The sequence below is a fragment of the Ranitomeya imitator genome, chromosome 5, assembly GCF_032444005.1.
Source record: "Ranitomeya imitator isolate aRanImi1 chromosome 5, aRanImi1.pri, whole genome shotgun sequence".
Taxonomy (NCBI): domain Eukaryota; kingdom Metazoa; phylum Chordata; class Amphibia; order Anura; family Dendrobatidae; genus Ranitomeya; species Ranitomeya imitator.
This window is the reverse complement of record NC_091286.1, coordinates 22,872,557-22,886,340: the sequence shown is the minus strand read 5'-3', so window position 1 is coordinate 22,886,340 and position 13,784 is coordinate 22,872,557. Positions and strand designations below refer to the sequence as shown.

At 46.5% G+C, this 13,784-nt stretch overlaps 1 protein-coding gene across 3 annotated transcripts in view; it reads right to left on the bottom strand.

Annotated features, from left to right (window-relative positions):
- LIN9 (lin-9 DREAM MuvB core complex component) overlaps positions 1-13,784 on the bottom strand; it is a 36,111-nt gene that overhangs the window by 14,940 nt on the left and 7,387 nt on the right. For 2 of the 3 annotated variants that reach the window (XM_069768403.1, XM_069768401.1), the window contains exons 2-6: positions 6,587-6,619; positions 4,099-4,163; positions 3,732-3,836; positions 2,347-2,480; positions 2,067-2,192 (exon numbers count right to left, since the gene is read on the bottom strand). In XM_069768403.1, the coding sequence (XP_069624504.1) occupies positions 2,067-2,192; positions 2,347-2,480; positions 3,732-3,836; positions 4,099-4,163; positions 6,587-6,619 (463 nt within the window). The remainder of the gene's footprint in view (positions 1-2,066; positions 2,193-2,346; positions 2,481-3,731; positions 3,837-4,098; positions 4,164-6,586; positions 6,620-13,784) is intronic. The other variant, XM_069768402.1, reaches the window with a different exon arrangement.

Sequence of the window (13,784 nt, the reverse complement as noted above, 5' to 3'; positions counted from 1 at the left end):
CTGCCCCTATATACAAGAATATAACTACTATAATACTGCTCCTATATACAAGAATATAACTACTATAATACTGCCCCCTATGTACAAGAATATAACTACTATAATACTGCTCCTATATACAAGAATATAACTACTATAATACTGCCCCCTATGTACAAGAATATAACTACTATAATACTGCCCCTATGTACAAGAATATAACTACTATAATACTGCCCCTATATACAAGAATATAACTACTATAATACTGCTCCTATATACAAGAATATAACTACTATAATACTGCCCCCTATGTACAAGAATATAACTACTATAATACTGCCCCTATGTACAAGAATATAACTACTATAATACTGCTCCTATGTACAAGAATATAACTACTATAATACTGCTCCTATGCACAAGAATATAACTACTATAATACTGCCCCTATGTACAAGAATATAACTACTATAATACTGCCCCTATGTACAAGAATATAACTACTATAATACTGCCCCTATATACAAGAATATAACTACTATAATACTGCTCCTATATACAAGAATATAACTACTATAATACTGCTCCTATGTACAAGAATATAACTACTATAATACTTCCCCCTATGTACAAGAATATAACTACTATAATACTGCTCCTATGTACAAGAATATAACTACTATAATACTGCTCCTATGTACAAGAATATAACTACTATAATACTGCTCCTATGCACAAGAATATAACTACTATAATACTGCCCCTATGTACAAGAATATAACTACTATAATACTGCCCCTATGTACAAGAATATAACTACTATAATACTGCCCCTATATACAAGAATATAACTACTATAATACTGCTCCTATGTACAAGAATATAACTACTATAATACTGCTCCTATATACAAGAATATAACTACTATAATACTGCCCCTATATACAAGAATATAACTACTATAATACTGCTCCTATATACAAGAATATAACTACTATAATACTGCCCCTATGTACAAGAATATAACTACTATAATACTGCCCCTATATACAAGAATATAACTACTATAATACTGCTCCTATATACAAGAATATAACTACTATAATACTGCCCCTATGTACAAGAATATAACTGCTATAATACTGCTCCTATATACAAGAATATAACTACTATAATACTGCCCCTATATACAAGAATATAACTACTATAATACTGCTCCTATATACAAGAATATAACTACTATAATACTGCCCCTATGTACAAGAATATAACTACTATAATACTGCTCCTATATACAAGAATATAACTACTATAATACTGCCCCTATATACAAGAATATAACTACTATAATACTGCTCCTATACAAGAATATAACTACTATAATACTGCTCCTATATACAAGAATATAACTACTATAATACTGCTCCTATGTACAAGAATATAACTACTATAATACTGCTCCTATATACAAGAATATAACTACTATAATACTGCCCCTATATACAAGAATATAACTACTATAATACTGCTCCTATATACAAGAATATAACTACTATAATACTGCCCCTATGTACAAGAATATAACTACTACTAGATGGTGGCCCGATTCTAACACATCGGGTATTCTAGAATATATATATGTATGTAATGTAATGTAATGTAATGTATGTATGTATATAGCAGCCACATAGTATATAGCACAGGCCATGTAGTATGTAGTATATAGGAGCCATGTAGTATATAGCAGGGCGCGACCAATCTGTGAAGCGGGATTTAAATCTCGCAGCAATGTCGCTCATTGGTCGCGAGGTGCCTTGCGGTCTCGCGAGATGACGACGTATGTAAAAACGCAGGTGAAAACCGCGGTAAATCTGCAGGTAAAATGCAGGTCGTTTTACCTGCAGATTTTTCAGATTCTGCGTGGAAAAATCCGCACTGGAATCCGCAACGTGTGCATATACCCTTAAAGTCAAGCCCATGATCAGATCTCGTCCTGTTGCCCACGTTCCCCCTTATTGATGGCATTTTCCAGCACAATTTCGCTCTCCAGACAGATGAACAGTCAGTGATAATTAGTGAATTACCTTCGGGGTTTCCCCATCAGTCGTCTAATTTTCCCCCATTCCACTCTGGTTAGTTTTCTTGTCTTAAGATTTGGAAAAGATTCTTTTAAGCATACACAGAAATCATTATCACCTTCAAAAAGAGGCCTGAAATAAAAAAAATTAAAAAAATCAGACTAGTTGTATTTTTCAGTGGCAATACTCTACCTATGGACACGCACTAAGCCTGCGAGATGACTGTAGTGGCTGCGAGTGATAAAAAGACACAGGAGAAAAGTGACAAGTTTTTGCTGGTACTCACTTGTCGATATTAGAATAAAACCACTCGTATATGCACCATTTATGCGCCTTGGGAAGTTTTAATAGATTGCGGAGCCTGTAGCCTATTTTCTGTGATGCTTTTTTCACTGGTGTGGTCGCAATGGCTGTAAACTTCTGTAACAAAAAAAGTTGCGTTCAGTAAAATAAATACATAATAATAATTAAAAAAAAAAACATTGCTAAAGATACAGTCAGAATGCCTAGGCAATGCGGTGACACTACAGTCAAATCTTCATGGTGGGCCGCCTCCTGCTTGACGGATAGCTTCTATGTTGCGACTTCCCATAAAAGGCTCTTCAGTCAAGCAGGAGGCGGGGAATAGAGCTGGAGTGACAAAGGCTTCATATCTACCATAGTCTGTCAGCCAATTTGTCAGTAATCGATGAACAGACTGGCCATGTGAAGGTATTGCTGGCCTTGTCTTTTAAAGGGCTACATGCGTATAAAAGTAAATTTAAGGGGTGAATTCCTGCTGACCGATTTTCTTTAAAAATACGTCATATCCATATACTCTGAGTGCGTTTCCACAAATTCTCCAACTCTTATGAAAACTTACGTTTTTTTAACTGCTCCAAAAACTCAGTGTGAACACACTGGAGGTGGACAAGTCTTAATTTTTTTTACTGATTTTTCAGACTTTATTTTTGCATAAAAAACCTCCATAAAATATTGTGTGCACATACTTTTTTCCACACATATAAGAAAAACAGCCATCAGGTTTTTTGGTCAGTAGGTTTTTTTTTTCCCTCTTTACCATAAGTGATTTTCTTGTATGGGAATTATAAAGCTTCTATTGATTAAAAGGTCAAAAACAGACAGTATAAAGACTGCATCCGTGTACAGATCCATAGACTTCAAGGTGTGTTTGGCTTGGAACAAAAACAGAAAAAATAAAAATAAAAAGAATAGATAGGTTGTTCACAGATAATGGGTATGGGTTCTGTGAAAACCTAAAAACGAACATCTGAATGAAAGCCTTAAAAGCAGAGGGTGCAAATGTTAATGAAACCCAACTGCAAACATTATTTTGTAACCCCCAAATACATACATTTGGGTGGAAATAATGCCCCCAGGTGGTGACCATATTCTTTTTTTAAAGCTGTGACCACAATGTGCAGTTTTTAGTCCTGAACATGGCAAAGAGGCGATGGAAGTTGGAGCCGCTGTAGGGAAAATGTATCATGGTCAGCCAGATAAATGCCCGTCCGTGTAAAATCAGAGGGTCTTTTAGAGGAAAAGAGAAGTCCTCGTTGCATATGGGGTCTTCACATGACAACCCCTTTAAGGAATCCTTTTATAGGACCTTCGGAGGACAGAATACAAACTGTGCTGGACATAAGGGCTCAATGGGGGAATGCGGGTCACCTGCGGCGTCACCGTCGTTTTCTGGTTCCTTTTTGGCGATCTGGTGTTTATCTGCCGATCTTCTTCGTCACTTATGAGTCTGCTCCTTTTAGAGCTCCGGGGCGTCTACAGAAACGACATCACGTTAGTTATGACAGCAGGACAATTTTAAGGGGGTACTGCGAGCTGGGGTCCCTTCCGAAAGGGGGTCTCTTCATGCAGTCTCACCCAGCCTGGCATCAGACCGTTATAATCTCTAGTGCCCACTATTAAAGGGTTAATCTCACTACTGACAACTATATTCCGATGAAAAGTTACAGGCAAAAAAAAATTTTTTCCCATAAAGGAGGTCCAAACTTTTTTCTCTTGCTGGAGATCCGCTACTCACCAGCTCAGTGACCGGGCTGTTACCACCTTTCCAGCTCAGGGTTTTTTGAGGCGAGAAACTTCCTTCTGTATAAAAACCAAGAAGAGCAGCAGTGGGTTCACACTCTACGACGGGCAAACAAGCGGCAACACCGTCCATACTTCTGTCCCGCTTTTTTTTACCATTACTACTCAGGTTATGTTCACACTTGGCAGATTTATAGTATTTGCAGGATTTGGAAAATCCACAGTGAATCACACAAGAGTAAAACTTTAGAGGGGACTTGGTGGTGAACCAGAGTCACGTCCCCTAAATACTCAGGATCAGTCGAGGTCTCAAAGGTTGGACCCCAGAGTGTGGGCATCTCCCAGTTATGTGCCATAGATTCATAAGATGGAAAATCCCCTTTACTGATAGGAAAACCTAATGTAATGTTTGTTAAGGGGATTATCCAGGCATGCGCTGACATCGATGGTCGAGAGACAACTACCTGCCGGCCGGCGCTCAGCGAGTATCCTGCACACAGTCCATTAACTAGAACAGGAGCAGAGCAATGTGCAGACCCCCTGAGCACACGGAGGGATACGACAGACTCGTCCCACCGAGCGTGCAGTGGGCCGGAGAGCAGGTCCACAAAACCCCCTGAACTATTGTCAATTCTTTTGTGCCGAGACTTTTTTTGCAGCCATTTGTGGAAAATACTGCAGTTTTAGTCTTTACTTTAGGCAGCATATAATGAATGATCGTAAAATAATATCACATTAATGGGGTCTTCTCCTCTCACACAATGAGTATCAATGCAAAGTGCTTGCAAAAAAAACGAGCAACTTATTAAAAATTTTCTTCGTTCTCAAAAACAGAGGGAATTGTAATTCTAGTGGGTATAGCTTGCTGCCTAGGGTGTCAGACTGCAGAGGCGGCAATCAGCGATGAATGGTCTCGCGGCCCACAAGCCAGCGTCCGCACCCCCCTAGTCAGTCAGCACCTGCACCTCCTCCCCACAGTCTACATCTCCCGAGCCCCCCACCAGCCAGCACTACTCCCATGCCAGCATCTGTGCCCCCCCAACAGCTAGCCTCCGTGCCCGTCCGCACCAGTCAGCGTCCACACCCCCTACAGCCTGCGCCCCCACAACAGCCAGCGTCAGGAGCCTCCCCCCACACCGCCAGTCAGCGTCAGAGGCCTCCCCACACACCGCCAGCCAGCGTCACAGCCCTCCCCCCACCGCCAGCCCGCGTCAGAGCCCCTCCACAACGCCAGCCCGCGTGAAAGCCCCCCACCAGCACCCGAGCCTCCCCATGCCAGCCACTGTGAGAACCCCCCACCACCAGCCAGCGTTAGCCCCCCCACCGCAAAAGCCCCCCCACCAGTGTGAGAGCCCCCCCCACTGCCAGCATAAGCCCTCCCACCAGCCAGCGTCCGAGCCCGCACACTAGCCAGCATCCACTACTTCCCCACCAGCATTTGCGCCCCCCCACACCTCCTACATTCTGCACCCCCACTGCCAGCCAGCGTCCGAGCCCCCAACCGCCAGCATCCGAGCCCCCCCACCAGCCAGCATCCACTACTTCCCCACCAGCATTTGCGCCCCCCCACCAGCCAGCGTCCACACCTCCTACATTCTGCGCCCCCACTGCCAGCCAGCATCCGAGCCCCCCACCACCAGCCAGCATCCGAGCCCCCCACCGCCAGCCAGCATCCGAGCCCCTCCACCGCCAGCCAGCGTCCGAGCCCACCACCAGCCAGCATCCGAGCCCCCCACCACCAGCCAGCATCCGAGCCCCCCACCACCAGCCAGCATCCGAGCCCCCCACCACCAGCCAGCATCCGAGCCCCCCACCACCAGCCAGCATCCGAGCCCCCCACCACCAGCCAGCATCCGAGCCCCCCACCACCAGCCAGCATCCGAGCCCCCCACCACCAGCCAGCATCCGAGTCCCCCACCACCAGCCAGCATCCGAGCCCCCACCACCAGCCAGCATCTGAGCCCCTCACCACCAGCCAGCATCCGAGCCCCCAACCACCAGCCAGCATCCGAGCCCCCCACCACCAGCCAGCATCCGAGCCCCTCACCACCAGCCAGCGTCCGAGCCCCCAACCACCAGCCAGCGTCCACTACTTCCCCACCAGCCAGCGTCCACACCTCCTACATTCTGCGTCCCCACTGCCAGCCAGCATCCGAGCCCCCCACCACCAGCCAGCGTCCGAGCCCCTCACCACCACTATACGAGACCCGCACACACCCACCAGCATACGAGACCCCCACACACCCACCAGCATACGAGACATCCACCAGCATACGAGGCCCCCCCAACCTCCTCATGTTCCAGAGGCAGGGGTCTTGGTTTGCAGCATCAGAGAGCGCACAGTTCAGGCCATAAGCCCTGGAAAGTAGGAAGCCGGGAGGAAGTGTACTTCTGACAACAGAAACTTGAGACAAACTCATGAAATATCTGCATGTCTACAAGTCCCCCGAGTGCAAAACATATTGGGGTAAGGAGAATCTTACCTTTCAGACTGACGAGCGCTTTCGCTGAAGAATCTATGGAGACATAAACAATATATAAAGCAATGAGCGGACCCCCGGAGCACAGAGGATGGGGCTTGAATCATTCATGGGGTATAACCCTTTGAATATCACTTCACTATGGCAGATAATAACGGCACTGACACTTGTCAGAAACCCAACAGTGGCAGGCATGAAATACAATAAAAAGAATAAGACGAGGCAGCCTTAATGACACTAACGAAAGACGAGAAGTGGGCACCAAGACCCCCGGGGGGCGCTAATGTCCCAGTGACAATTAGATCAGAAGGTAGAATCCAGATGTCTTCTCCTCAACATCATCTGTTGGGTAAAAGTCGTGAAGTTCCCAAGTCGTAAAAGTCGCCCAGCCTGCCCATCTTTGCTCCAATATATGGGGCCAACTGCAAATGTTGGAAAAATTGTGGTCGCGGAATCTGAGATTTCTTCTCCGTTCGCGGCTAAAGCTAAATTCTGTAAGCTCCATGTTAGTACTGGCGAGCAGTGCACTGCGGGAGCTCGGGGATAACCGTGCACATAAGGTCACCGACGCCAGATTTTGGTTGGGGGCACTAATACCAGATCTTGACCTTCCTTATGGCATTTTAGCTGGAAGGTCGCTGACAAATTCTCCCTAGTCTGTCAGGCAATGACAGATTCCGGAGAACCTAATGGGCCCCATCCATCAAGCCGGGCTCATCAGAACACTGGAGTAAAATGGTTAGAAATGTCGCAAAAATATAGCGACTTGGTGTCTTTACTCCAGTCCTTCATCGCTCTGATGGATCCGTTACACGACTGACTTTAACCCCTTTACCCCCAAGGGTGGTTTGCACGTTAATGACCGGGCCCCAGGTTTTAGAATTCTGACCACTGTCCCTTTATGAGGTTATAACTCTGGAACGCTTCAACGGAACCCGGTGATCCCGACATTGTTTTCTCGTGACATATTGTACTTCATGATAGTGGTAACATTTCTACAACATAATTTGCGTTGCTTGTAACTTTGTCGAAAATTTAGCAATTTTCAATCTTTTTTAAAAAAATGTTATGCTTTTAAATCAGTGTAAATAACATTTCCCACGTCTACTTTACATCAACAATTTCTTAAACCAAAATTTTTTTTGTTAGGAAATTATAAGGGTTAAAAGTTGACCAGCGATTTCTCATTTTTACAACTTTTTTTTTTTTTTTAGGGACCACCTCACATTTGAAGTCACTTTAAGGGGTCTATATGACAAGAAAATACCCCAAACTGACACCTTTCACAGAAATTAATGGAATGTGGAAGGAAGGGAAAAAAAACAAAAAAACTTTTCACTTAAAATTTTATTTTAGCCAAAAATGTTTTATTTTCGCAACGGTAACAGGAGAAAATGGATCTCAAAATTTGTTGTGCAATTTGTCCCGAGTATGCAGATACCCCATATGTGGGGGAAAACTGCGGTTTGGGTGCACAGCAGGGCTCAGAAGGGAAGGAGTTACGCTTGCAATGCAGAGTATGATGGAACGGTCTGCAGGCATCATGTCGCTTTTGCAGAGCCCCTGATGCGCCTAAATAGTGTAAATGCCCCCCCCCCCCAAGTGACTCAATTTTTTAATTGATCTAATGTTTCCTGGTATGTGAATTTCATAGTGTGTTGGCATACGCGAGTGGTGTGGTGTATGTCAGTTGCGTAGCGTCCGTCAGGTTGTCATATGCGAGTTGTGTAGTGTCCGTCAGGTTGTCATATGCGAGTTGTATAGTGTCCGTCAGGTTGTCATATGCGAGTTGTGTAGTGTCCGTCAGGTTGTCATATGCGAGTTGTGTAGTGTCCGTCAGGTTGCCATATGCGAGTTGTATAGTGGACGTCAGGTTGTCATATGCGAGTTGTGTAGTGTCCGTCAGGTTGTCATATGCGAGTTGTATAGTGTCCGTCAGGTTGTCATATGCGAGTTGTGTAGTGTCCGTCAGGTTGTCATATGCGAGTTGTGTAGTGTCCGTCAGGTTGTCATATGCGAGTTGTATAGTGGACGTCAGGTTGTCATATGCGAGTTGTGTAGCGTCCATTAGGTTGTCAGATGCGAGTTGTGTAGCGTCCATCAGGTTGTCATATGCGAGTTGTATAGTGGACGTCAGGTTGTCATATGCGAGTTGTGTAGTGGACGTCAGGTTGTCATATGCGAGTTGTATAGTGTCCATCAGGTTGTCATATGCGAGTTGTGTAGTGTCCGTCGTCAGGTTGTCATATGCGAGTTGTGTAGCGTCCATCAGGTTGTCATATGCGAGTTGTGTAGTATCCGTCGTCAGGTTGTCATATGCGAGTTGTGTAGCGTCCATCAGGTTGTCATATGCGAGTGGTGTAGCGTCCATCAGGTTGTCATATGCGAGTTCTGTAGCGTCCTTCAGGTTGTCATATGCGAGTTGTGTAGCGTCCATCAGGTTGTCATATGCGAGTGGTGTAGCGTCCATCAGGTTGTCATATGCGAGTTCTGTAGCGTCCTTCAGGTTGTCATATGCGAGTTGTGTAGTGTCCATCAGGTTGTCATATGCGAGTTGTGTAGTGTCCGTCAGGTTGTCATATGCGAGTTGTGTAGTGTCCGTCAGGTTGTCATATGCGAGTTGTGTAGCGTCCGTCGTCAGGTTGTCATATGCGAGTTGTGTAGTGTCCGTCATCAGGTTGTCATATGCAAGTTGTGTAGTGTCCGTCAGGTTGTCATATGCGAGTTGTGTAGTGGACATCAGGTTGTCATATGCGAGTTGTGTAGTGTCCGTCAGGTTGTCATATGCGAGTTGTGTAGTGTCCGTCAGGTTGTCATATGCGAGTTGTGTAGTGTCCGTCGTCAGGTTGTCATATGCGAGTTGTGTAGTGTCCGTCAGGTTGTCATATGCGAGTTGTGTAGTGTCCGTCAGGTTGTCATATGCGAGTTGTGTAGTGTCCGTCAGGTTGTCATATGTGAGTTGTGTAGTGGATGTCAGGTTGTCATATGCGAGTTGTGTAGTGTCCGTTGTCAGGTTGTCATATGTGAGTTGTGTAGTGTCCATTGTCGTCATATGCGAGTTGTGTAGTGGACGTCAGTTTGTCATATGAATTGTTTCAGTCAGAAATGAATTTAGTGGTTCATGGTTGTGGGGTACAGTGTGAAGCATTATTTCACACACAGGTTTATCGGGGGTGTCCCATTGATAACTGGTGTCTGTGTATCCCCCTCGGCACCTCTTTTGCGACCTTCCTTTTTTTACGGTTTGAGGGACCTCCCCCGGGAAATGTTGACCTGGTACGATACGACCACCTTCAGTTATGGACGTACTGGGGCCCGCTCCTTCCTGACCTCCAGAGATTAGCGCCATGATCACTACCTCCGGGAACCGAAGGTACGATGTACCGGCCTGTCCTGCACATAGTGACCGCAGGAGAGCGTTGAGCATTGCCATCTGTACGATGAGCACGGCCAGCTTCTTGTGCCACACCTTGGCCTTTCTCATGGCACTGTACGGCTGGAGGACTTGATCAGTGAGATCAACTCGCCCCATGTTCTTATTGTATCCCAGGTATCGCATGCAGCAGCGGTGGTGGTGGTGCTGCCGTCACCATGTACGGTGGCCAAGAAAAGGACATCTTTCTTGCCCTTGACACCAGCATGTTGTCGCTACATTGGGCTCTGATCTCCCCTTTCAGAGCAGCAGCCCAATTAGCGTCTTGGGGAGGCCTCTGTGATTTTTGTGGACAGGGCCGTAGGCTTCGGTAGCTCGTGCAGAGGACTTGATCAGTGGGACACTGGTATAAAAGTTATCTACGTAGAGCTGATAACCTTGATCTAACACTGGGTGCACCACATCCCACACAATTTTCCCACTCAGTCCTCCCAGGACAGGGGGGCACTCAATCTGGGAGTCCTTCTCTTCATAATCCGTAAACCTGTGGGTGTAGGAAGACGACTCCATGTGCCCAGATCCAAGATGGCACCAGAATTTTAAGCACTAGCACACAGGGCTGTGGAGTCGGAGTCATGGAAATCGAGGAGTCGGAGTCATGGAAATCGAGGAGTCGGAGTCATGGAAATCGAGGAGTCGGAGTCATGGAAATCGAGGAGTCGGAGTCATGGAAATCGAGGAGTCGGAGTCATGGAAATCGAGGAGTCGGAGTCATGGAAATCGAGGAGTCGGAGTCATGGAAATCGAGGAGTCGGAGTCATGGAAATCGAGGAGTCGGAGTCATGGAAATCGAGGAGTCGGAGTCATGGAAATCGAGGAGTCGGAGTCATGGAAATCGAGGAGTCGGAGTCATGGAAATCGAGGAGTCGGAGTCATGGAAATCGAGGAGTCGGAGTCATGGAAATCGAGGAGTCGGAGTCATGGAAATCGAGGAGTCGGAGTCATGGAAATCGAGGAGTCGGAGTCATGGAAATCGAGGAGTCGGAGTCATGGAAATCGAGGAGTCGGAGTCATGGAAATCGAGGAGTCGGAGTCATGGAAATCGAGGAGTCGGAGTCATGGAAATCGAGGAGTCGGAGTCATGGAAATCGAGGAGTCGGAGTCATGGAAATCGAGGAGTCGGAGTCATGGAAATCGAGGAGTCGGAGTCATGGAAATCGAGGAGTCGGAGTCATGGAAATCGAGGAGTCGGAGTCATGGAAATCGAGGAGTCGGAGTCATGGAAATCGAGGAGTCGGAGTCATGGAAATCGAGGAGTCGGAGTCATGGAAATCGAGGAGTCGGAGTCATGGAAATCGAGGAGTCGGAGTCATGGAAATCGAGGAGTCGGAGTCATGGAAATCGAGGAGTCGGAGTCATGGAAATCGAGGAGTCGGAGTCATGGAAATCGAGGAGTCGGAGTCATGGAAATCGAGGAGTCGGAGTCATGGAAATCGAGGAGTCGGAGTCATGGAAATCGAGGAGTCGGAGTCATGGAAATCGAGGAGTCGGAGTCATGGAAATCGAGGAGTCGGAGTCATGGAAATCGAGGAGTCGGAGTCATGGAAATCGAGGAGTCGGAGTCATGGAAATCGAGGAGTCGGAGTCATGGAAATCGAGGAGTCGGAGTCATGGAAATCGAGGAGTCGGAGTCATGGAAATCGAGGAGTCGGAGTCATGGAAATCGAGGAGTCGGAGTCATGGAAATCGAGGAGTCGGAGTCATGGAAATCGAGGAGTCGGAGTCATGGAAATCGAGGAGTCGGAGTCATGGAAATCGAGGAGTCGGAGTCATGGAAATCGAGGAGTCGGAGTCATGGAAATCGAGGAGTCGGAGTCATGGAAATCGAGGAGTCGGAGTCATGGAAATCGAGGAGTCGGAGTCATGGAAATCGAGGAGTCGGAGTCATGGAAATCGAGGAGTCGGAGTCATGGAAATCGAGGAGTCGGAGTCATGGAAATCGAGGAGTCGGAGTCATGGAAATCGAGGAGTCGGAGTCATGGAAATCGAGGAGTCGGAGTCATGGAAATCGAGGAGTCGGAGTCATGGAAATCGAGGAGTCGGAGTCATGGAAATCGAGGAGTCGGAGTCATGGAAATCGAGGAGTCGGAGTCATGGAAATCGAGGAGTCGGAGTCATGGAAATCGAGGAGTCGGAGTCATGGAAATCGAGGAGTCGGAGTCATGGAAATCGAGGAGTCGGAGTCATGGAAATCGAGGAGTCGGAGTCATGGAAATCGAGGAGTCGGAGTCATGGAAATCGAGGAGTCGGAGTCATGGAAATCGAGGAGTCGGAGTCATGGAAATCGAGGAGTCGGAGTCATGGAAATCGAGGAGTCGGAGTCATGGAAATCGAGGAGTCGGAGTCATGGAAATCGAGGAGTCGGAGTCATGGAAATCGAGGAGTCGGAGTCATGGAAATCGAGGAGTCGGAGTCATGGAAATCGAGGAGTCGGAGTCATGGAAATCGAGGAGTCGGAGTCATGGAAATCGAGGAGTCGGAGTCATGGAAATCGAGGAGTCGGAGTCATGGAAATCGAGGAGTCGGAGTCATGGAAATCGAGGAGTCGGAGTCATGGAAATCGAGGAGTCGGAGTCATGGAAATCGAGGAGTCGGAGTCATGGAAATCGAGGAGTCGGAGTCATGGAAATCGAGGAGTCGGAGTCATGGAAATCGAGGAGTCGGAGTCATGGAAATCGAGGAGTCGGAGTCATGGAAATCGAGGAGTCGGAGTCATGGAAATCGAGGAGTCGGAGTCATGGAAATCGAGGAGTCGGAGTCATGGAAATCGAGGAGTCGGAGTCATGGAAATTGAGGAGTCGGAGTCAGAGGTTTGGCTTACCGACTCCACAGCCCTGCTAGCACCGTGATTAAAGATATGACGTATCCATATGTCCGAGGTCAGTAAGTACCATATGGATAGGTCAAAGGTCGGAAAGGGGTTAAGGATGTGTTGACATTGGATCTTTTTCGGTATTTTGCGTGAAAAAAAAAAAACACGCTAAAAAGAACAACATTCATCTCCATGTACAAACAGTTTGCTGCTCCTTTCATGGCTTTTCGGCTTCTTTTACACTTCAGACTTTCTAGTATGGTTATGGAATATGGTCACTAAAAAAATGCCGACATACGGTGCTGTGCAAAGGTTTTAGGCAGGTGTGGAAGTAATGCTTCACAGTAAGAACGCATCCCAAAATAGAAGTGATAGTTAATTTTTATCAATGAGCAAAATGTAAAAGTGAATGAACAAGAGAGAAAGGTAAATCCCATCAGTATCTGGTGACCACCCTGCTCCATCACTAGGTCCTGCACAAAGTTTATGAAGGATCTCGGCAGGAGGTTGCTCCAAACATCTTGGAGATCTGACCCCAGATCTTCTGTGTATGAGGCTTGTGCGGATCCTTCTGTCTCTTCATGTGATCCCAGACCGGCTGGATGATGTGAGACTAGGGCTGTGTTGGGCCGGATAATCACCTCCATGACTCCTCGATATTATTTACATTGGCTGGATGATGTTTAGGGTCCTTGTTCTGTAGCAAAAGAAATTTCAAGCAAAAGAGACTCCTTCCTGATGGCATTATATGATGGGTAAGTATCTGCCTGGATTTCTCAGCACTGAAGACACCAAGAAATGGGTAACAATAAAACCTGTAAATGAAGTGGTCGGCCAAGGAAACTTAGTGCAGCAGATGAAAGACATGATTACTGCTGTATAAAATCAGATGTCCAGCAGTGCCATCAACTCAGAACTGGCAACAACCAGTGGGATCAGCTACACCCCACCTATCT